The sequence below is a fragment of the Meleagris gallopavo genome, chromosome 1, assembly GCF_000146605.3.
Source record: "Meleagris gallopavo isolate NT-WF06-2002-E0010 breed Aviagen turkey brand Nicholas breeding stock chromosome 1, Turkey_5.1, whole genome shotgun sequence".
Classification (NCBI taxonomy): Eukaryota; Metazoa; Chordata; class Aves; order Galliformes; family Phasianidae; genus Meleagris; species Meleagris gallopavo.
The window spans coordinates 74,252,613-74,277,279 of record NC_015011.2 but is presented as its reverse complement, the minus strand read 5'-3'; the positions used below and the strand labels follow the sequence as shown (position 1 = coordinate 74,277,279).

Sequence of the window (24,667 nt, the reverse complement as noted above, 5' to 3'; positions counted from 1 at the left end):
CTCCTTTGGTGCCAGTATTGCATTTCTTTTGACTGCGTCTAACGGGTGGGCTTAATTCCTACATTCCAGTTATCTTGAAAACAAAATTTGGGTGTGGACATTATGAATTAACAGCCTCCACCTATGTGTACATCGCAAATGAGACTTTTTAGGTTGTCAGCAGAGATTCAGAAGTTCTTATGGCTGTGTTTTCTCAACACTGAAATCAGTGCATTTTGGCCAGAAAGGCTGTGAAGACTACGCCAAAACTTAGTAGCTGTTTTTCATAACATTTATTGACCTTGCTCTTTAAAACACTTTGTTAGAGTACTTAATAAACATACTTCTGTTTTTTAGGAGTAGAGAATATTCAACCTTTGGAAACATCCCTAATAAGTCTTACTGGAAGAATTTTTTTTTTCTGCTATAAAGCACATCTTTCTTCTGGAGATCAGGAAATGACTGAGCTGGAATAGACCAGTTGTCCGCCTGCCATGGGGTCATACTACAGATTATCACTTCTCAGTTCCAAGTCTTTACAAACTGGATAATCGTCCAGCAACCATCCAATTTTGTTCCATCAGTGATGGCAACTGCTCAAATTCTGGTATCAGAAATAGTGCTGCGAGCAGAAGCACGGAAGTGATCATCCCCCCTGTACTCTGCTTTGGTGAAGCTGCACCTCAGGTACTGTGTTCAGTTTTGGGTCTGTCACTACAAGAAAGACATCATGGCCCTGAAGTGTGTCCAGAGAAGGCAACAAAGCTGGCACAGGGTCTGGAGCACAGGTCTTATGAGGAGTGGCTGAGAGAACTAGGATTGTTTAGTCTGGAGAAGGCTCAGAGAGACCTTTCTGCTCTCCACAGCCACCTGAAAGGAGGTTGCGGTGAGGTGGGTGACAGCCTCTTCTCCATCATAACTAGTGATAGGACTAGAGAAAACAGCCTCAGGTTGCATCATGGGAGGTTCAGGTTAGAGATTAGGAAAAATTTATTTTCCAAAACAGTGGTCAGGCAGCCTGTCCAGGGATGTGGTGGACTCAACATCCCTGGAGGTGTTCAAGAAATGTTTAGAAGTTGTACTAGATAAGTGGACGGTTGGATTGGATGATCTTAGAGTCTTTTCCAACCCTGGCAATTCTATGATTCTATGATAAGTTTCATCACAAAGAGAATGCAACAGGCACTGTAATTATCATTTTTTGGTAACAATTGCTCACAAGCTTTTTAGGCAAGTGTGACCTGCAAGGAAAGCTATGAAATGAGTCACTGAAAAGCAGCTAGGGCCTTCAAATTCTAATATGTTTGTTCGATTTATTGTGATTTTACATGCAGAAGCAACTTTTTAAGGAGCAGTTGGAAAAAAGTCCTGCAAGAGCTGAAGCTTATTGTCTCCCCATATAGCTACTGAAGATGGTATGAGACTAGAGAATCAGGGAATGCTGTGAACATATTAATACAGATTTTACTGCAAAGCAAAAAGAAGAATGAATAAATAAGAAAATACTGTCCACACTATGTTTTCAAGAGCGTTAAAAGGGCTGCTGTGTAGTTACACAGATGAAAGAAGAACTTGAAGGAGTACCAGGGTTTTCAGGAGTGAACAATAAGAAACTGCAAGAAACTGAAGAGGAAAGCAGCATTCAGTTTATTATACCTACCCCAGTGAAGCAGTTATTTCAGTGTGTTAGGGAGCAAGAATCATCATTCCTGTCTCCAGAGTGACTGAAAAAAATAAACTCATAACATTTTAGGAACTGATTGGTTCCTCCCTCCCCCCAGTGTGCGTGTATGTGCAAAATAACCTTCCCACCATGAAGGATAGGCTTATAAAAACTCATTTTTGAAGCTTTAGAGGCAACTGGCTGGTAAAATAAGAAAACAAGAAAATCAGAATAAACTGATAACAAAACACTGTCCTGAGCCAAAGAATATCAGGAAGGTAAGGAATGATAAGCATAGATACATACTTTACTGTGAAGTTTCCTTAAGAAAAAACAAGATCACAATGCCAAATCAGATATCTTGCCTATTGGCATAACACTGAATTTAGTTCATAAATACATATTCTTACATTATACCGTTAGGTGTCAGTGTGCAATCTTTTTGTTTTGTAGCTCCTTCATCTGTTATAAGATCAGCACATTCATCTAGCCAATCCAATTTCTTACCATTCTGGCTATTTATCACTCCACATCAGCTGCTTTTCCAGCTGGAGAAAATTTAGTTCATGAAATACACGATAATACTCTGTGGAAAATCTGTTTCAATGTTCAACCACCCTCAGAATAAAAAAGTGTTTTCTTGTGTCTTTTGGACAGAATTTCCCATGCTTCAGTCTGCCCCAACTGCCTGTCACTATACACCACTGAACCTGATTCCATCTCCTTTACACACACCAATCATACTGTCATAGCCCTTTTCTGCATGAAAGGTATTCCAGTCACATAATCATCTAAGTGGTTCTTCACAAGCCTCACTCTGCTATGTCCCATATCCCTGTAGTACTGAAGAGCTCAGAACAGCATCCAGCACTTTAGATAGGGCTTCACCAATAGCGAGGAAGGGGAGGAACCTTTCCCCACACCAGCTGGCAGCACTTCTAATGTAGCTTTGAGTGCTGTTAGCCTTAATTACTATGATGGGGTAGTACTGGCTCACGTTCACCAGGACCGCAAGATCATCATTCTCCCCAAAGCTGCTTACCAGTCAGTTGGCTCTAGGAATGTATAAACATATGGGGTTATTCCTTCTCAGATGCAGGACTTTGTGCTTCCCCACCTTGAACTTCATTATGTCTGACCAATCAGCCTGTTGATGTTTCTCTGAGTTCCATAAAAACCATCTGGTATGTCAGCCAGTTTTGTATCATCTGCAAACTTGTTAAGGGTGCACTTTGCTTCATCATCCAGGTTCTTAAAAAGTTAAACAGTACCAGAAAGTGGTAGTATTCAGTAGTATTCTACTGCTGAATACTACTACTGACTTGCACCTAATTGGATTTAGCTCTTCTGATAACCACTCTCTGAGTCCAGTACTTCAATCCACCTCACTGCCCATTTATTTAGCCCATTTTCTGTCAATGTGTCTATGATTGTGTTGAAATTAACATTGATGGTAAACCTCAACTGGTCATAATCAATTGACTAAAACCTTACCGCAAGTTACAATTGACATTATTTATTTCAGATTTGTCATTATGAAACTGCAGCAGTCTACTGGTTACAAGTTACACCCATATAGTATCACAGAATCATAGAAGGGTTTGAATTGGAAAAGATCTTATATGCTGCCTTTAAGCAGCTCTGCTCTGTTCTTCTCTAAGGTTTGCCTCTCATTAACCTCTTTGACTTAAATCTAGCAATCAGGCAAGCAATATAAAACTGGCATTCTGTACGCAGGGAGGCAGAGCTTTACTTTACATTGTGGCATACATCTGCATTAAGAATCGGCTCCAAATATTCCTGCTCATTCTTGTGCGAGCTGCACAAAAGTGTTCAACACTCTCTTCCTAGGCAGGTATCTGTCTGCCCCAATGCACGGCCCATTAGGGTGGACTTTCTTCATCCATACAGCAGGGTATGGACCTCTGCTTCTTGGGCATCAAGATCCAATATAAAGTAATATGTGTCAGCCCCTCTTCAGAGAGGCAGAACTAGCTAGCAGAGATGAAAACAGAATTTTCACGTTTGCATACTTCCACTGTCAGTTTGGGTACTTAGCTCACACCAGTCATGCATTGTCATTGCTTCTATTATGTATTTACTCATATAGCTGACCACATTTTTTATTTTTAAAATGGCAAGTTACTTTTAGATCTGCCAATTAAACTAGAAGTTTGCTGTTTTGTTCTTAGTAATGTCTCAAGGAAATGTTGCATATACATAGATGGCTCCAAAAGTAATGCCTCCTACTTATTTCTGTGGAAACCACAACAGATAAAATGAGCATAGTAACTCTGCTTGATAGAGAAAATTCTCAGCTACGAGACAGTATTTGTCAACATTCTAACCACCATTAGCTATGCATTTTCATCAGCAATGAACAAGAGCCAAAATGCCATGCTCTCCAAAACCTGCACCAGAGGAGGTGACCCACTGTCACTGAAACACAGCATCTATCACCTTACTGTGCTCACATTCACTGTTAGTTTCCATAAACGTTCATCAAGCATTGATGAATGTCAATGGATGCCTTTTTTTCCACGTGAAGGAATTCAATGACACACTTTTGCTTCATATGTACTTGTATGTCGGATGCTATTTTGTTAGATTGCACCACTACTGCCATCTGTCACACGGCAACAAAATGTAACAGAATATTAGCATGAAGGTTCAACCTCTACTGCTGTAACACCAACATCCAGTTCTGACATCATGGGCCAATATAGTAAAACAGGAAGAATAACTTTCAGAGCTGCCCCTGTAAAATGTATAATATAGTTGTAGAGGAAATGCTAAGGCACAGCTTGAACAAGTAATTAAGCACCTGGTGGGAAGGCAGGGCCAACCCAGGGGAGCTCAGGTGTATTGCACCTGAGTGACCATAACTGGTGGAGCCGGGAGGGGGAGGTGGAGGGAAGTATCTCTGGTTATTCCTGCATATGTGAGGTTTTCTGAAGGTATATAGTTCCTTTTCCTTTATTTCTGTGTTCATTGTTGTGTATGAGTGTATCTTTACTCACTGTAGCCTGGGATCTTGCTGTTCTGCTGTCATTTCTGTGTTTTCCATTGTTTATACTCTTCTGAAGTTTGGAACTGTATCCTTTGAAGGAGAAAAGGACTTAGGTTAACAGGATCCTTGAATTCTGGTTGGATCTAAAAATAATAGGAAAGTCAAGAAAACTGAAGTCCAACTTAGATGATCTGGGAACCTCAGATCCTCAAGAAATAAGACCAATAACTACTCAAATTAAGAAAGCCTGAGATAAACTGATGAGGTTGCCACCACAGGAGTGGCCCCCCTGCCCACACTCTCACTATGTGTGGTAGTGTGTCTGTACATGGCTGTAGAACTCATGGATTTATTACAATGATTTAAACAGAATGCAAAGGGACTGTAGTGGTTTGGCTCCTAAGACTGTAGGACATGGGAGCTGAAAGTGTGGTTCAGTGATTTCTGGACATGCATCCATCACCACATGTTCAGCCAAATTTTACTAAGATTACACATGACTATAATGCATAATGATGAGAATCATTCTCTAATTCAATGGATAGTGGCTACATGTCGAATCACGTGGCCTAAATAAAGCAATGTCCCACTAAATACTGGTCCATGGGCTTTGATGGAGGAACTTCAAAATCATATTAGAGGACTTGGAATGAAGAAGGTGATTTATGATGCCACTTTTGAGAGACTGGACCTGGCTAAGTTTTCAGCAGGAATGAAAGACCTCATCCTAGAACAGGCACCTCCTCACCAGTATGGCCTACTGGTGCCTGTATTTAAGCCCTTTCGTGACCTCAGAGGCCATTATCCAGCGAACATTCCAGTTGGTGGCTGATCTAGAGGAAATGGAGCACGTATAGATCAGGCACAGTGTCTGGACAATGGGAGGGCAGAGGTCCTCCCTGTAACTAAAACTAGGAGACCTGCCCTGCAGACATTTTGATAGGGGCCCATACAGGTATCCTAGAAACAGATGTGCAATATTTAATCCAGGCTGGTATTCAACTTTCAAAAACTGATTTCCAGTCAATCATGCCCTCCTCTGGCTATGGAATCAGCTGGAGGAAAATCAAAAATTTCAAAACACCCCCTAAAAAGCAGGGGTAAGAATAATTGAATGAGTACCAATGAGAATATGGAAAAGAAGAAGAGGCCTTCAAGCAAGCAAAACTAGCTTTTAAATAGGCCCTGGCACTGGGTATATTCTGTCGTACCCTTCGAGTCAAACTAGATCTCCATGTGACTCAGAATAGGTTCAGCTGAAGCCTATGGCAGTTCCAGAATTCCATTTGAACCCCAGTTGGATTCTGGTTTCAGGACTGGCATGGAGAAATGAGGTAAAGTATGATTGAAAAACTGGCCACCTACTCTGCATTACAGGCAGTACAGCCAGTAACCCAAACAGCTGAAGTTATAGTTAAGATGACCTTACCAACTCAGGGTTGAGTGACAGATCTGACCCACCTTCCTAAGACAGGAGTGGCCCAAGCACAGACAGTGGCACAATGGGTTGTCTATCTCAGCTGGAGGAGAAGTCTGTCTTCATCACTGTTGAAAGAAGAGCTGCAGAAGATACTAGGCCTGCTGATGTACCACAGTGATGAACCAGAAGAGACAGTGGTTGCTCCACCAGCGAAGTGTCTCCTTCAAGAAGGGAAATATCCCACTCCTGAAGATGTCTGGTATACAGATGGGTTTAGAAAGGATAATCCAAGCAAGTACAGAGCAGTAGCATACCATCCCTCCAAACAATCTGATTTGAACTGGGAAATAATCAGAATAGCCAATGGACAGAACTGTGAGGTGTGTGGACAGTTATAACCAAGGAACCTGGTGATGGTGTCCTGAATATCTGCACAGATAGTTGGGTAGTGTACTGGGGACTCACTCTTTGGATTGCACAGTGGGCCACCATGAATGGATTATTCATACCTGACAGATATGGGGTAGAGATATGTGGTTAGACATATGGACCATACATGTCTACCACGTTTCTGGTCACCAACCTTCATGGTTACAAGGAAACAATGAAGCTGACATATAGGCTTGAGTCTGATGGACTGAAAATTCACCCTCTGAGAACATCGCCTGCTGGTTACAACAAAAGATGCAGCATGCAGGACAAAGGACAATGTGGGCAGCTGCTAAAGCAAGGGGGCTGCCCATACAACTCTCTAATGTTGTCCAGTTATGCTGAGACTACAGTGCTTGCTCTAGGGTGAGACAGATTGTTGCCCAAAACAACAGCCCATCTTGCTAGAGGACACAGTCCTCTCTAATGGTGGCAGGTCGATTACACTGGGCCCCTTCCTTGGTCTGAGAGGGTGAGATATGCCCCAATCTGCACTGACACAGCAAGCAGGCTAATGCAGGCCTATTCAGTGCCACGAGCAAACCAGGCATATACCATCAGGGCTCTCACCAAGTTTATGGCTGCCTAGGGGACACCTCAAGTCATCGAAAGTGACCAAGGGACTCATTTAACTGGTGCAATGGTACTATGCTGGGCAGAAGAAAAAAACATCGACTGGAGATTCCACCTGCCATATAATCCAACAGGGGCAGGCCTTATTGAATGCTATAACAGCAGTCTTAAGGCTGCCTTGAAGACAGACTCTCAGTCCCTGCAGAAGTGGACAAAGAGGCTCTATGAAACTCTGCGGGACATGAATGAAATGCCTAAAGATGGCAGACACAGTGCCTGGAAGATACTGCAGATGACACGAGGCCTCCCTGCTTAGGATTCAAATTATGGGCACCAATAACCAGGTAAGACCCCAAATTGGCGATGAAAATAATCTTCTCCCTGCCTCTGAAAACTTAGAACCAGGTACCCATGGAACAGAATGGCCTTGAAAGTGCAAGAATGACCAAAGTGGTGTGGCCTATTTGCTACCTTAAGGGAGACTGGTGGTGGTTGAGGGATTTCTAATCCCCCCAGCAATGTGTACATGGCTTGCAGACACTGGGTCAACATTCTGGTTTTCATCACTATGGGGACCTTAATCATGTCCCTCTGACAAATCAGGATTCCCCCTTTGGTATCTATTATAGCTATGCAGTCTTAGATATTGGGACAAAGGGGATTGTACGTATGGGCAGGACATTCCCCAGCACAAGCCTAAGTGTTGACCTTGGACAGGAACATGGCCTCTATCTTGCTGTGATGGGCAGTTGTACAAGCATTGCTTTGTACTGGATTACCATAAAGGAAAGGATTTACCTTTAATCTGATCAATTATTGGTTCATGATATGGAGGGGTGGAGTGTAAAGGAAATACTAAGTGACAGCTTGAACCAGTGATTGAGCACCTGGTAAGAAAGCAGGGCCAACCCAGGGAGCTCAGGTGCAGGCAATGTACCTTCTTGACCAAAAGGGATGGAGCCAGGATCCACCTCCTACTCAGAACTCATTAAAGGGTTGGCAGTGGAGGTATCTTATCTGGAGATCCCTCTATACTTGAGGCTTTCTGGAGGTAAGCAGCTTTTTTCTCTGTGCATACTGCTATTGTGTTTGAGCAAATCCTTGCTTGCTGTGGTGTGTAGGATCTTGCTGCTCTGCTGTGTTTTGGAAATTATCTGGAAAGCATTGTTGTGCTTTCCGTCATGTTACAATAGTTAACGTATGTAAGTAACAAAACATTTTAATGTTTAATATTTTTATTAAGATGGTTAGAAAAAAGAGAGGAACAAAACCATAGAACTAGCAGGACCTTAGACCTGTTTTTGTGAACTAAAGCATCAATTTGGTTTGATGGCAGTGGCTGTAATTCTCAGTGCTCAGAGTATTTTTTACGAAGTTTTTCTCATTTTGTTCTTAATCCTTGACAGTAGGATATATGTCTACAGAAGTGTGTACTCCTGAAAGTGATGGCATGAATAAGGCATGACTGTGAAGCAAAGGATATTTTTCTTATAACAGTCTGAAGAGCAATAATCAGAGTTAAATATCTGATTGCAACTCTATACATTCAATTTGAAAAATGTGTTTATGTCAAATGGAGTTGCAAATATACCAAAGAAATATATATATTTTTTGTAATCTTGAAACCTATTCTCACATTCCTTTTATCAAAACAAAGCATGGCTGCATATTTTCTTGCTGTTCATGGGGCTCTGTTTAGTTAATGTATCAAAATGCAGAAAGCTATTTATCATAGCTTGAGTTGGCTCTGCACTGCATCCTTCTGGTGTCCTGGTTTCAGCTTAAACAGTGTTAACAGTAGGCTGATGGTTTAGTTTTTCCTGAGTGATGGGTGTAGGTCTGGGGCTTTCCCAGGCACACCGTGCAGGAAGCCCGTCCACTCCTCCTGACAACCTGGCAACCTCTGCTCCCGGAGCCAACAGATATGGCCCTGCAGCAGCCCACGAGTCCTTACCAGCACCCAGCGCCGCTCTTCCGAATCCCGACTACTTTCTGCGCCAGTCCGGAACCTGAGCTAACCGGAAGAAACTTGAATTCCGTAGAGCGCCCGCAAGACTTCATCAGCCCGCACCAAACATGGCCACGTCAAGCTCTGCGGAGGGGGGGGGGGTAGGGGGAGTGACGGCATTGCCAAGACCCAAGATGGCGCCGGCTCCTATTGTATTGTCAGAACCGATTCCAAGATGGCCACCCCCTGCGGAGCGTTTTGCTGCCAGGATCCAAGATGCCTTCCCCCACGCCTTCGGCGTGGCCTGATTCCATTAAGGCCTCACCAGCGCCCTCCAGACGGTGTCTGACCTCATCAAAGATGGCTGTTGGAAGTTCCCCGTTTTATTAGGCTCTTATCCCTCACTGGAGTGCTGGGGTCCGCCTCTGAGATGGCGGCGGCTGAGCTGGAGTACGAGTCTGTCCTTTGCGTGAAGCCTGATGTCAGTGTGTACCGCATCCCGCCACGAACCTCGAACCGCGGATACAGGTCAGAGGGCGCCGGCGACCGGGGCCGAGCTGCGCCTAGCGGGCCAACGCTAGGCACGGGGCTGTGCGCGGCTCCAAGAGTCGCCCCGTGACTGATCTGGCCCAGTCCTTATTGCCCGCTCGCTGGGCTGGCGAGAGAACGAGAGGAGGCATTTTTGCCCAGGGCCAGTGATCGCATCAAGGTGGCGGCGTCTAGGCTGCAGGGTGCAGCTACAGGCAATGCCGCGGCCGGTGTGGGAGCAAGGTGGGTGGTCGGGACGGAGCCGGTGCTTAGTGCCCCACTGGAAGCAGGGTGCAGCAGCTGTCGTTACTGTTCGCCTACTAACCGAGATCGTATTGCAGCATCAGGCCTATCGGATTTCATAATCGCTTAGACGGGGCAGAGAAGAGGGGGAAGCAATAAGCAGATCTGCGGAGTAAAAAGCCATTTTTATGCATGTGCTTGTGGTCATACAATAACTGCTGTCCTGGTAATAGATGTGCATCCTTCCCCACCCCCCTCCTCTTGTTGTCTCTGCAAAGCTGGCACAGCTAATGCAGCATGTGGCTCTAGTGTTCACATAACTGATCAGCTGGCATGATCCCTTCTGTGTGAATAAGCAGGGACTTGGGAAGCAGGTTTCCATAGGCACTAGTGCCTGCTGAGCTGCTCTCTTGTTGCAAGCAGATCAGAAGTACTTTCTGCGGCCATAACACTTCTAGTTCTGCTGACTTCAGCTACAGATGACATACTAAATACTTCTGATAGATTTTTAATCACCTCGTGTGCTGCCTGTGCCTTAGCCCAGGATCAATCCCTTCATTCAGGATCCTTGCAATGAAAAGGGACATGCACAGCTAAATCAGGTTGCCCAGGGCCTGATCCAGCCTTGTCTTGAGAGTCTTCGGGAGCAGGGCATCTACCAAGTCTCTAGATAGCATAGTTCCAGGGCCTCACCAATCTCATTGTGAGAGACTTTTTCCTTATATTCAGCCTAAATCTATCCTCTTTGAGCTTGAAGCCACTTCCCCTTGTTCTGTCACCACAGACTCTGCTAAAGAGTCTGTCCCCTTCTTTTCTGTAGCTCTCCTTTAGATATTGAAAGGCTGCTATCAGGTCACCTCTGAGTCTTGTCCAGACTGAAGAGCCCCAGCTCTCTCAGCTTGTCCTCATAGGAGAGGTGTTCCATCCTTTGGATCACTTTTGTGGCCCTCTTCTGGACAGACTCCAGCAGGTCTGTCTCTCTTGTACTAAGGACTCCACATCTGGATGCGGTACTCCAGGTGAGGCTTCCCAAGTGCAGAGTAGAGGGGACAGGATCACCTTCTTTGACCTGCTGGCCATGCTTCTTTTGATGAAGCCCAGGGTACAGCTGGCTTTCTGAGCTGCAAGGGCACATTGCTGGCTAATGTCCAGCTTGCCATTCACCAGTACTCCCAGGTAATTTTGGCAGTGCTGTGCTCAATCCTTTTATCCCCAATTTGTATTGGTAGTGAGAGTTGCCTCACCTCAGGTGCAGGGTCTTGCACTTAGCTTCATTGAACCTCATGAGGTTCTCCTGGGTCCACTGCTCTATCTAGGTCCTTCTTGATGGGATAATCAAATGTTGAACTTTACCTGTTGGCTCTGGCAGTATCAGGGAGGAAGTCAGAAGTTCATGGTTCTTGAAACATGTTCGTTTGTAAACTCCTGTAGGTTGGCCTCTTTTTGTGTGTTTTATTGTTTTCTTCCTTTTTCACAGCAGTCTATTTGATGGGCTGATCAAGATGGTTGCATGTATGATATTTGCCTGATACATGTAACCTAGAAGCCTCTAGATTCAGAGATACTTGATACTATTTTACAACGATGGGGTAAAATAGTGGATTGGCTTTTCTTTATGCTAGCTCTTCCTAGAAAATACTCATAAATTGTTTCTTAGTCCTTTTTGGATTTACTGTTCCAAGTGAGTTTTTGGGCTTCGGTCTTCCCTCTTCTGTAAGCTTATAAAGGTAGAGGCGAGCTGATGTTCCTTAGTTGTTGTCTATTTTCCTTTATGTGGAGGAAGGACAGACCAATCTGAGTGATATTTGTAGATTGGCAGCAGTAGAGGAGAGCTGAGATCTGGTGTGGTGTTTGAAGAGAGAAGACAGCCTTGTGTTGAAGGTTTGGGAACAGAGACTTTAGCTGAGCTGGTTGGCCTGAAGGGTTGAGATATAGTCAATGAACAGCTGCTTTTCTTTTCAGAGCATCTGACTGGAAACTGGACCATCCGGACTGGACAGGGAGACTTCGTGTCACTTCCAAAGGCAAAACTGCATATGTGAAACTAGAGGATAAGGTCTCAGGTAAGGGGAGTAAGGTGGCTTGCTGAAATTGTAACTGTGGTTGCTAATTATCAGCCTGTGCTCCTAAGCCTGCTCATAGCTGTGTGTGACAGTCCTGGACATGCTTTAGAAAAACGGTTGCTTTCCTCAGTACTTAATTCTTTATTTGTAGGGGAGCTTTTTGCCCAGGCTCCCATAGACCAATATCCTGGCATCGCTGTGGAGACTGTGACGGATTCCAGCCGTTATTTTGTGATTCGGATTCAGGATGGGACTGGTGAGTTGAGTTGTGTATGCCAAGTGCCAGGGTGGAGGACACTCAACCCGATGAAGCTGTGTATATGTGTGGTGGATTGAGATAGTGATGGGAATACTGAAGAGGCTGGGTAGGATGTCTGGAAGGGTGGGAAGGAAAGGTTGCTGAGAGGGGTTCTCTGTGTTGCACAGAGTCCAGGGGCTGGGGACGAACATTCGGCTTCTGAGAGTATCACATGGCATGAAGAGAGTATCCTGTAAGCTAGGAACAGTGAAATTCTGTGAGATGCTGATTTCAGTGGTAGATCAGTTGGAAGGAGGTAGCACAGAATGGTTTTTTGGAGTGAATGAACACAGGCCCATTCACAAGGCACCTCCAATGATTCCTTCTGTCTCCTTGATAGGACGAAGTGCTTTTATAGGCATTGGTTTCACAGATCGTGGCGATGCCTTTGACTTCAATGTGTCTTTGCAGGATCACTTCAAGTGAGTTGTGCTTTTCTGAAATGCTGTTTTTCCTCTGGCCCCTGGAATGTATTGGGTGGTGGTGCTCATTCACATAGCAGAGGTTTCCTTGGGAAGGTCATGAAGCCCTGCTCTGGCACGATTAGGAATGCTTGAATGTATTGCCAACTGTCATGTAAGCTGGGAGTCCTTCAGGGTCCAATCTGTAAGCCATACATTTAGCTTGTAAAGGACTTTTATGGTCATCTAGCTCCAACCCTCCTGCTGTAGGGGGGGGCACTTCCCACTAGACCAGGTTGCTTAAAGCCCCATCCAACCTGGCCTTGAATGCCTCCAGGGAGGGAGCACCACAACCTCTCTGGGCAGCCTGTTGCAGTGTCTCACTATATCCACAGTAAGAAATTTCTTCCTAACATCTAATCTGAATCTACCCTTTTCTTCATCCTGTTGCTACATGCCCTTCTTTCCTACGTGTCCTCCTCAGCTTTCCTGCTGGCCCCTGAGTCTTATTCTTAAATCCTATGACACTACAGATAGTCTCTTGGGTTTGTGGTGTTTTGAGCTTTTTGTTGTACTACACTGGGAGTAGTGAGGTAGTTGGTTTGAAAAGGCAAGATAGTTATTTGTCAGGTTGTGGAAAAGAATCATGCTGTTGTGGGTTTTTTTTTTTTAAACTCTGCTCCTATTTGCCACAGTCTCCTATTGTCTTTTTAGGTGGGTGAAGCAGGAAACTGAGATCTCCAAGGAGACCCTGGAAGCTGACACACGTCCTAAATTGGATTTAGGGTTCAAGGAAGGGCAGACCATCAAACTAAACATTGGGGTAAGGAGCTCAGTTGACCCTGTCTCTTTTTCTGGATATTCCAGTGGATAATCTTTCTCACTTGTCCTTTCATTTTTATATAGAACATGACAACAAAGAAAGGAGGAGCAGCCAAGCCTCGTGTGTCTGGATCAGGGGGCCTAAGTCTGCTGCCACCCCCGCCAGGAGGCAAAATTGCAGTCCCTTCAATTCCTCCTGCTTCTTCCACGACTATTGCCAACCATATCTCACCACCACCCATGCTGAAATCCAGTAACATGAGCAGTGCAGGTAAATGTTAGCATAGAGCAAACAATCTACCAAACATTAGCAGGTACATAGAGAAGATAGAGGGAAGTGGCATTCAAGTTCATTGTAACATCAACAGAGCAGTTTAAAAAGAACTGTGAAACATGATGTACCTTGAAGTCTTTTCTGTCTTTGACCTGAGGATCTCTGTGTTTGTTTAATAATGCTCATCCTTTGAATAACACTGTAGCTGTTCTCCTTGCAAAAGGAGAAAACAAATGATGTGGCCAAAATGACCTGGGCAGATAGGTATGGAATTTAATTACTTGGATTCTTCTGAACTTATATGTGCTTTAGAGACACTGGCAGAGCTGTGCAGATTGTTCAGAAAAGGACTGCTCAGTTGCTTGCTTTCCGTAGGGACATACATATAGCCCACAGTTGTTGAAAGGTGTAGGTAAAGCACTTCTTGAGAGGCTTTAAATAGGAAAGAAGCTAGCTTTTAGTATGAAGACCAGAAGGTGCAAAATGTAGTGAGATTGGGCTGTAACAAAGAGGTTGCTGAGTCTTCTGGATGCTGAATTAAATGCATGAACACAGGATGAATGCTAATGATATTGCACTGTTTCTGAATTCACAGACATAAAGACCTGAGTGAGAAGAAGCCACAAGCTTCTGAATAGGGCTAGGCTGCAGCGTGTGATTTATACTGATAGCAGCTGTCATGGTTGCTGTGCTTGTGCTGAAACCTTAGGTTTCCTTGGAGGGGACAATATGTTGTAAAGCTGCCAGCTGATGTGCTTGATAGACCTAATGGTTCTTGAAGATAAAATAACCCTATAGCAGGAACTGGAGCCTCAGTGCATGTTTGACAAAAAGGGCTGTTGTTAAAACAGACTAGGCCCTTAGAAGTTGTCACTTTCTTCTTCTGAAGAGTTGGAGTCCATTCAAAGATTCTGTGCCACTGCATCCAGTAGTTTGTATAACGTGACAGTTTAAATGCCTGTATGTTATTTTTGGTTTTTTCTACTACCTTGACAGATTTCAGATTTTTTCCTCCTCTTCTGTCATAGATATTCTGTTAGACTTAGATGCTCCTGCATGTGCATCCAAGACACCAACATCAACTACCACAGATATCTGGGGTGACTTCAACACTGCATCCAGGTAAACTGATAAAGGGGACTGCACACAGGAAGGGTGATATTCTAATATGTGCTGAAGGAGCAGTGAGTTAAAAGGCTTTGTTGGGGTACACCTTTGACTGTCCTTTCTTTCTTTCAGTGGTGTTCCTAATCAGGCTCCTCAGCAGTCCAACTGGGTCCAGTTCTGAATGGTTAAAGCAGTGGAATGGAATAAAAGTGATGACCAAGAGTCTAGAGGCACAAATAGAGTCACAGAGGGCACAAACCTCTCCAATCTGCAATCAAAAACAAGTCAGGACAATTACTTTTTTTTTTTAAGCCAGATCTTTACTTCAGTCAAAACTAAATATTTTTGATTCCCACAGTGAAACCCACTGAACCTGAAGAGAATATCCTGACTCCTCACAAGGTGAGCAAAGGGAAGAGAGCCTCATCTCTTCTACTCACTTGGCTGTTGCATGGTACATCCTAGCTCTTCTCTATTTTTCCACATAAGAAAAGCAAGAATCCTGAGGAAAGTGCATACAGGAAGAATGTGGGTAGATGTGTGAGTTCTTCCTCCTTTAAATTTTTGGTTGCAGACTGCTTTCTACATCCACTTTCAATAGCAACTTGAGTTGCTGTGGCTTGGCCTTCAGAGCTGAAAGCTGCAATTTTGAATGGACGCTGTAAGCTATCATGTTTCTCCTGAGTCTTAACACAAAATGCCATTTGATTAATCCTGTCTGTGGTGAGGAGTGAATCTTGCTGTGCATGCAGTGCACTTCCTTTCTTTGGTGCATTTCTTGATAGTACTGGATGTTCCTGTGCTCCTATGGGAGTAATTGTGCAAGCCCTTGAGTAGACTTGCTGCCCCTATGATTTAGCTGCAGCTGGAAACCCCATCATGAGGCTCCTTGCTTAGCTTGCAGATTCTCTGGAGGAATTTCTCACTTTCTCTTCTTCCTTTTCCCCTCTTCCTTCAGGAAAGAAGAAAAACTCATTGTAAGTGAGCTGCTTAAATGGAAACAGCTTTGGGGGGAAAAAAAGCCTGGTTTTGTAATTAGGTAGTTACTTGCACTAGATGTCAACTTAGTTATCCCACTGCTTAGCATTTTCCTGTGACACTCTGCTGAGCCCTTACCTTTATTATGAGCATTACTTATTACAGTGAGAAGTTAACAACAGGTATTGCCTATTCAGGCCACAGTAAGGACCATGGTGGGATAGGAGGTTAACTTCTGGTGAAGGGACAGTCACACATGCTTTCAGCTCGTATCATTTGGGCAAGAAATGTATGGTAGGCCTGATCTTGATCTGTGACAGCCAAGTTATTCCATCTGGGTTCCTTGGTGATTTTCTTCAAAGAAAAGTTTCTGATGGCCCTTTGTACACTACTTCACCTTCAGCAGCTATGGATGTGATCTGGGGTGTAAGTCTGCTGATAAACTTAGGAAAGCCTGCTGGCAGGCTGAAAATCTCCCAAGCTCCCCCATGCTGTTGAGCCAAAACACTAGCCAGGATGATGGTCACAATGACTAGAACACTAGCACTTTAGCACTTCACTAGAAGGCTTCTTCCTATTTTCAGCAACAAACCAGCTCAACGTCAACACTTTAGTAACTGGGATATGCAACTAAATAGTGCCCTTTGGAATTAAGATTGCCTGGTGAGGATGTTAAAATAGAGAGTAGTTAGTTGTATGTACCTTGCATTTGCAAAGCTCTGAGGTCTGTTTTATCCTTTTACTACATTGAGGGCATTTTGGGGGCTACGTTTCACTGAGACCATCACTTGGAAGTAAAACTATTTTTGAAAATAGCTCTGCACTTCTTGTGGTAGTGGGGACAAGACTGCTCTTATATGTATTTTAAGCATTCATTCAGTCCTGATGACCTGACTCTCTTGGTGTCCCCCTGTTTCTCCCTTCCTTCCCCCCCCAAGTCATTTCTGAAGTCTTAAGCTCCTTGCCTGCTCAGAATCTGTGGGTGGCTATAATATGTTAGCTAAGCCATGGACTTCATTGGTTGGCTTCCCCCTCCATAGCATTGGCAGGTCCTGTCATTTCAACTACATATAAGTTCTCCAAACCAAGGACATTCACAGCACCAGTTAAAACTAATTAGGAGCCTCTTCCATGTTGTCTTAGTATTCTGGAGATAATATATGATGTATTTGAAAAAATAAAAAGGCAAAAATTAAAGATATGTATATTAAGCATAAAATGTATTGGTGAAATCATAATTAAACAAGTAACCTTGGGGAAAAGAGTATCATGAGTCTAAGTTGTCAGATTGTTGTTTTGGAAGCACTGCAGAGTGAAGATTTTTGTCTCTAACAAGATCCCACTAGTCTACTTGTTCTTCTGCAAACACATTACTACCTACAAAATGGGCAAGAGCACTCTAGAAATAAATCAAGTTCAGCCTCTGGGCAAAGAAGTATGAGCGTGGAAGAAGGATGTAACCATGACCTATGGCTGTTTGAAGTGGTGATGGGGAGGGGGGAAAGCAATGTGGAAAACGGACTTGACTAAAGGGATATTTGTTTCTTGATAAGAAAGTGGATAAAACTAGCAAATGAGAGAACTTCTAATTGTCTTGCCAACTAATATTTCAGGCATTAGAAGTTTTACATCCTGCAGGTGTTTGTCAGAATTAATTTCTGTGGTGGTTGTGAATGGGAAGCAGTCTTTGCTGACTGCAGAGATGAGCTGAGTGGGCCTTTTGTCAGGAGAAGGCAAAGATAGTGCTCTAAAAGGAAAGCAAACTGGGAACTTTGTCAGCACTGTAGGCAGGGGCAGTGGCTTCTCCAAAAAAGGAAAGTCCTGTGGAACCTAAATGGTAAGGTAGAACAGGTCAGGATGAGGATTCAGATCAATAAGGTACATTGCCAGGTGTAGTTGTGGCTGTATTATAGGTCAGATAGGGATCAAGGGTGAGAGCTTTAGCTTAGATATAGCTTGTGGGCGAAGGAGGAGTAGGGTGTTTGTATGGTAACTGTTGAGTCATGGCCTGAACCACTGATTGAGCACCTGGGGAAAGGACCCAGTCAGCTGTGGGAGCACAGGTGAAAACAGTTCACCTGTGTAATTGGAAGGGATGGAACCTGACTCCACCTGTCTTAGACTTCATTTAAGGGCTGACTGCCATTGTGGAAGGATCTCTGGTTGGAGATCCCTCCCTTGTGGAGACTTTCCCTCTGAGTGTAGATCTCCAGAGACAGGTGAGCACCTCTTCTTTCTCTTTATAATACCATCCCTGTTCATGTGGCCATAGCTGATATTGCCTCCTTAATGGACATGTTGAGTGGGGAGATAAATCTAGGAGACAGTGGTAGGTTTTTGATAAATGCGTTTTTCAGTATTCTAGTTGCTGAAGAATTGCAAGGCCAGTTTGCATTTATGTGGGGAGGCAGGCAGTGGATCTTCCAGGTCCTGCCACAGGGGTATGTGCATTCACCAATGTATTGCCATAACCTAGTGGCATATGAATCACAGAATTGTAGGGGTTGGAAGGGACCTCCAGAGATCATCGAGACCAACCCCCCTGCCAAAGCAGGTTCCCTACACCAGATCGCACAGGTAGGCGTCCAGGTGAGACTTGAATATCTCCAGAGAAGGAGACTCCACAACCTCCCTGGGCAGCCTGTTCCAGTGCTCCGTCACCCTCACCGTGAAGAAGTTCTTACGCACATTCGTGTGAAACTTCCTGTGCTGCAGCTTATGTCCGTTTCCCCTCGTCCTGTCTCTATGTACCACTGAAAAGAGACTGGCCTGGCAAGTTAGGAAAAACCTAATAATGTTAACTTGTGTCATTATATTGGTGATCTGTTGACATTTGACTCACTGGAGGCAGTAGGACTTGTGGTAGATTCGTTGGCTACCTATCTACAAGAAAGAAGGCGGGCTACGAATCCTCAGAAGGTGCAAGGTCTGAGCCTAGGGATAGTTTGGTCAGGAAAGACCAAAGTACTACCTAGTGCTGTAATAAATAAGGTTGAAGCATTCCTAGTCTCTGCAAAACCAAAGCAGATGCAGGAGTGCTGAAGTATATTGCGATATTGGTGTTTGTTTATACCATACTTAGTGTAGCTGCTGAGACTATTATACAAACTCATTTAAAAAAAAAAAAAAAAGGGGCAACTGTGAGACTAGGGGAGAACAGAACATAAGGCTTTCTAACAGGCAAAACTGGCTGTTAAACAAGTCTAGGCATTGGGTGTATTTAACTCTACCCTCCCAGCTGAACTGAATGTTCATGTCACCCAGGAGGGGTTTGGCAGGGGCCTATGGCAATGCCAGGGTTCTGTTTGCGCCCCCAATGGATTCTGGTTCAGGTCTGGCATGGAGCAGAAGAAAGATACATTATGATTGAAAAACAGTTACTGGCTGCTTACTCTGCATTATAGGTGGTAGAGCCAATAACCCAAACAGCTGAGATCATAGTAAAGACCACCCTGCCAATTCAAGGGTGGGAGAAAGATCTGACCCACCTTCCTAAGAGAAGAGTGGCCCAAGCACAGTAATGGCATGAGGGATAGCCAGAGTCTGTCTTCATCAGTGAAAGAAGAGTTTCAAAAGATCTTAGGCCCAGTGATGTATTGCAGTGATTTGCCAAAAGAGACATTGGTTGCTCCACCAGAGAAGAGTTTCAAGAGGGGAAATATCCCATTCTTGAAGATGCCTGGTACACGGATTGGTCCAGCAAGAGCAATCTGAGTAGATGAAGAGCAGTAGCATACCATCCATCAACTGAAACAATCTGCTTCGAAGAGAGATGGTCAGAGTAGCCAATGGGCGGAACTGTGAGGTGTGTGGATGGTCATAACCGAAGAACCTGGTGATGGTATCCTGAACATCTGCACAGATATAACTGTTGAGTCATGGCCTGAACCACTGATTGAGCACCTGGGAAAAGGGCCCAGTCAGCCCTGAGAGCACAGGTGAAGGCAATTCACCTGTGTAATTGGAAGGGGTGGAGCCTGGTTCCACCTCTTAGACCTTATTTAAGGTCTGCCACTGTGGAAGAATCCCTGGGGATCCCTCCCTTGTGGAGTTTTTCCTCTGACTAGATCTTCAGAGATGGGTGAGCACCTTTTCTTTCCCTTTGTAATACCATCCCATCTGTGTTAGTCCCTTTGCTGTTATACTCCTCTGTATCGCCCTTCCACTGTGTTAATCTTTTTGATTGTAACACGTGTTGCTGAGCTGTCTCCAAGCTGGACATGTGTGTTCTTTGTGCTGGACTTCAGTCCAGGCTGCTAGTTTCCCAGAAGACATAATAAGTGCATGGTGCTGCATCTTTGCTGGGGCAATCTCAGACATGGGCATAGATAGGGAGAACTCATTTAGAGCAGCTATGTGAAAAAAGACATGGGGCTTCTGGTGGATTAAAAACGTTAATGCAAGTCAGCAGAGTGTGCTTGCAAACTGGAAGGCTAACCATAGCTAACCATAGGCTGGGCTAGATCAAAAGAGTGACCAGCAGGGAGAGGTGGGGGGTGATTGTTTCCCTCTGTCCTCATCAAGCACTATTTAGAGTACTGCATCCAAATTTGGGGCCCCCAGTGCAAGAAAGATGGAATTTGTTGAAGTGTGTTCAGAAGAGGGCCATGAAGATGATCAGAGAGCTAAAGCCAGCTATACTATGAAGACAGGCTAAGGGAGCTGGGCCTCTGTCTCAATCCAATTTATGGGAGGTAGAGGAGGTTCTTTGATATGTGTATGCCTGATGTGAGATTAAGAAACGATTCAAATGTTGGTCTGACCAGTTTATTACAAATCCTCAAGTCGTTCAGGGAGATGGAAAAGGGAAGAACAACGATTAAAAATATAAGAAATAGAAGCAAGGAGTCTTTGTAGGAAACAAGAGGGAGATTGGACCACCATGGGTCCAATGTGGTTCATAGTTCAGTTGTTGACCTTCAGCAGTGGTGGGTTGTCAGGCATTGTTTTGTTGATGATGACAGTGACCATGGCAATAACTTCCAATGGCAGTACAAACTTATTTATAAGACCAGAATGGTTGAGTCAGCTCTTTTTGGAGTAACAACTTCTGGCTTTTGAATCTCACAGGAACTCCTTTAGTTCCCATCTCCCTGGCCTTGCCAGTGGATAAGAGGGAGTATGGAGGCATCAACTTGAATCTTGCCTTCACAGGATACAATGGTATCATCTCCCAATCTCCCATAGCAAGCTGGTCGCATGCCAGATCTTCCGACAGTAAATAGTCCTGAGCACTCCCTTCTAAAGGCAAACAGTTCCAAAGACATGCTTTCAAATGTAAAATTGTCCACATGGTAATGTTGATTGCCACACCCACCTCTCACCTTCTAGATAAGTCAGTCTTATCACAAGAAATATCTCAGGAAGCAAGCTTTGAACCAAAAAACAAAGAAGGGTTCTCACAGCCTCTTCAGCCTGGAGTAGAGAGAAGGCTCTAGGAAAGCCCTACTGTAGCCTTTCTGTGTTTAAAGGGAGCCTATAAACAAGATGGAGACTGGCATTTTACACAGGTAGTGATAGGATAAGGGGAAGCAATTTTAAATCTCCCCTCTTCTAGTTTAGGTTAGATGTTAGGAAGAAGTTCTTTACTAAAAGGGTGGTAAGGCACTGAAACAGATTGCCTAGAGAAGTTGTGGCTGCCCCATTCCTGAAAGTTTTCAAGGCCAGATTGGATGGGGCTCTGGCCAGCCTGATCTAGGGGGTAGCAACTCTACCTGTGGCAGGGTGGTTGTAATTGGATGGTCGTTAAGGTCCCTTCAAACCCTATGCATTTATGAGTTTAGGAATGTATGCTTGGGGCCATGACATTTTTGTAGTTGTAGCCTGGTCAAGACTACTTGCAGCTATCTCTTTTTGCACAGCTGCATTTGCTCAGTGTTTGCCAGACAACAAAATTCTAGTAGTTCTGAAAGTATCACAGAAATGTGGTCTGGGTAAAGGTGAGAAGTCTTACCTTAATCTGAGTGTTTGATTCCCACTAATGCCCTAGAAAAATATTCTTACTTTCTTTAGATCTAGAAGCGAAGTTGTTGTTATTTTTTGATGAATATGGTGAATTTACTGGGTAGGTTCCTGGCAGGCAGAAAATGAAGGGTCATGTCTTGTCTTGTGGTAAAGCTTGAATAACTTTCTAGTAGTTACTTTAAGCAAAAAGAGTTGACCAGTTTCTTTGGATTAAGAAAAGTTTCAGGTGAGGTTTATTTATGGGAGGTGCTGGGTTATATTATTCCTTGTGCAGCACAGGTAACTGGAAAACAGTTCATGAGGAAGAGACCTTTGGCCTCTCTGGAGCTCTTCACATCCTCATGTCCTTCTTCGCAGTGGGGCCTACTAGTGGTAGTGTGTTGCATTGTAGCATAGCTCTATGTTCAACATAAATCCTCCCTTCCCTTCTGAATTCACTAGGAACAGAACAGTCTTCCACTTCCCCTGGGTCTACAGGACAGAAAAGTTATCTGTGACAGTCTAGAGAAAAGAATGCTGGGGGAATGCCTTACAGCTTAACATCATAGAATCACCAAGGTTGGAAAAGACCTCAAGATATCCAGTCCAACCATCCACGTACCACCAGTATTTTCCTGCTAAACCGTATCCCTTAGTATAACATTTAAATGTTATACTACATTAATTATACTACACTTCCCTGTTATACTAAACTAACAGGGAAGATATTTTTCTTGATATCCACCCTGAACCTCCCATGGTCCAACTTGAAACCCTTCTCTCTATTTCTACTGCTAGTTGTACTGGAGAAGAGGCTGATCCCCACCCTGCCCCAACCTCATTTCAGGTAGCTGTAGAGAGCTATAAGGTCTCCCTGAGCCTCCTCCAGACTAGACAATCCCAGTTCCCTCAGCCATTCCTCATAAGACTTGTGCCCCAGACCCTGTGCCAGCTTTGTTGCCCTTCTCTGGGCGTACTCCAGGGCCTTCGCTGGTGGGGTGGATGTGGGGGAGAACAGTGGATGTAGTCTACTTTGATTTTTAGCAAGGTATTTGATACTGTTTCCCACAACATCCTTATAGCACAGCTGAGGAGGTGCGCGATAGATGAGTGGATAGTAAGCAGAGTTCAGAGGGTTGTGAGTGGCAGTGCAGAGTCCAGTTAGAGGCCTGTATTCTAGCAGCAGAAGCCTTCTGGAGCCTTCTCTTTTCCGAGTTAAACAAGCTCAGTTCTATCAACCTTTCTTCATAGGAGAGGTGCTCCAGCCCTCTGATCCTCTTAGTGGTCCTCCTTTGGACCTGCTCCAAGAGCTCCACATCCTTCTTGTACTGGGGGCCTCAGGGTTGGACACAGTACTCCAGATGGGGCCTCACAAGAGCTGAGTAGAGGAGGACAGTCTCCTCCCTTTCCCTGCTGGCCACCTCTTTTTTAAGGCAGCCCAGAACATAGTTGGCCTTCTAGGCTCATGTCTAGCTTCTCATCCACCAATTCTGCGTTCTGTGATTTAAAGACCCCACTCACAGCTGCTCAGTAACTATTCCTACTACAGCTACACTATATATATTGCAAGCATGGACTTCAAGCTATAATAGAATTTTCTTGCTGTGTATAGACTCCAGAAGAAACGGAGATGAAGACACGTGCATTAGAAGACATGAAACAAAAGCAAACAGAACACACAGACATATATACAAAATAAAAATAAGTATGAGCTTTATTGATGGAGGAACAGAATCTGAACCTGAAGTGATCCATCCTCTTAAAACAGCATAAAACTGCTGAGCTCTGGAAGGGTGCTAACATGTTTTAATGAATGATAGAATCACCAGAGTTGGAAAAGACCTCTGAGATCATCCAGTCTAATCATCCACCTACCACCCATATTTTCCCACTAAACTATGTTCCTTAGTACCACATCTAAATATTTCTTGAACACCTTCAGAGACGGTGTCTCTAGGCCTATGAAATATATTGGGTACTGTCTTGCTCTGATTTATAGGAGGGAGATGAGGTTCTTTTAATATTATATACCTGGCATGAGATTAAGAAACAATGGTTCAGATGTTGGTCTGACCAGTTTATTACAAATCTTAATTAGGAAGATGGGGAAAGGGAGGACGGACACTATTATGAATTAGGGTAATGGGGAAGGGAAGAGGGACGATAGAAAAGAAGAAGCAAGGAGTCTCTATAGGAAGCAAGAGGGAGATAGTCACCACCCTGGATCCAGCGTGGTTCATAGTTCAGTCACTGATCTTCAGCACTGGTGGGTTGTCGGGCATTGTTGTTCTGTTGATGACGACGATGGCAACGACGGCGACGATGATGGCCCCTTTTCAATGCTTTCAAAGTGGTCGAGTCAGCTCTCCTTGGAGTGGCAGCTTCTGGCTCTGGGATCTCAGCAGAAACTCCTTTGTTCCCACCTTCCGGGCCTTGCCAGCAGATAAGAGGGAGCAGGGATGCCAATCTGCATCCTGTTTTTCACAGGACACGATGGTATCATTCCCCAATTTTCCCATACTAAGCTGGAGCTATTTAATCACAGGCCAGATCTTCCACCAGTAAACACTCCTGAGCACTCTCTTCCGGAGGCAAGCAGCTTTCAAATGTTCCCAAAGTGATATCGATTGTCACACAGTAGCACCCCTTATTTGGCTCCTCAACAAATCAATCAGAGTCTTATCACAAGAAATACCCCAGGAAGCAAGCTTTGAGCCAAAAAACAAAGAAGGATTCTCACAGGTACTTGTTACGTTATCTGAACACTAGATTCTCAGTCTAGAGACAGTTTTAGATCACTTCCAATGTGTGCACCAATAGAAGGAGATGATAGACCCTTCTACTAGGATAAGGAGCACACTTGTATACATTAAGATTTAGTTTAGAAAGTGATACAGAAAGAAGTGGCTCACCCTTTCCAAAGGCTCATGGAGTCTTGAGGAGGACACAGTTTCCAAATAGACATGCCATTCCCTAGCTGCTAAGTCT

At 44.2% G+C, this 24,667-nt stretch overlaps 1 protein-coding gene across 1 annotated transcript; it reads left to right on the top strand.

Annotated features, from left to right (window-relative positions):
* The first annotated feature begins 9,284 nt into the window (after positions 1-9,284).
* On the top strand, positions 9,285-17,003 carry NECAP1 (NECAP endocytosis associated 1). Its single transcript, XM_003202607.4, has 8 exons — positions 9,285-9,550; positions 11,756-11,856; positions 12,008-12,112; positions 12,495-12,576; positions 13,270-13,378; positions 13,462-13,648; positions 14,680-14,773; positions 14,891-17,003. The coding sequence occupies exons 1-8, from the start codon at positions 9,453-9,455 to the stop codon at positions 14,937-14,939; spliced, it is 825 nt and encodes a 274-aa protein (XP_003202655.1). The 5' UTR covers positions 9,285-9,452; the 3' UTR covers positions 14,940-17,003.
* The last annotated feature ends 7,664 nt before the right edge of the window (positions 17,004-24,667 follow it).

What these genes read in the sequence shown, in the direction of transcription:
- NECAP1 (XM_003202607.4), top strand. Translation starts at nt 9,453, where the DNA reads ATGGCGGCGGCTGAGCTGGAGTACGAGTCTGTCCTTTGCGTGAAGCCT. An exon ending in ACCTCGAACCGCGGATACAG is followed by an intron (nt 9,551 to 11,755) that starts GTCAGAGGGCGC and finishes TTTTCTTTTCAG; the next exon opens with AGCATCTGACTGGAAACTGG. An exon ending in CCATCAAACTAAACATTGGG is followed by an intron (nt 13,379 to 13,461) that starts GTAAGGAGCTCA and finishes ATTTTTATATAG; the next exon opens with AACATGACAACAAAGAAAGG.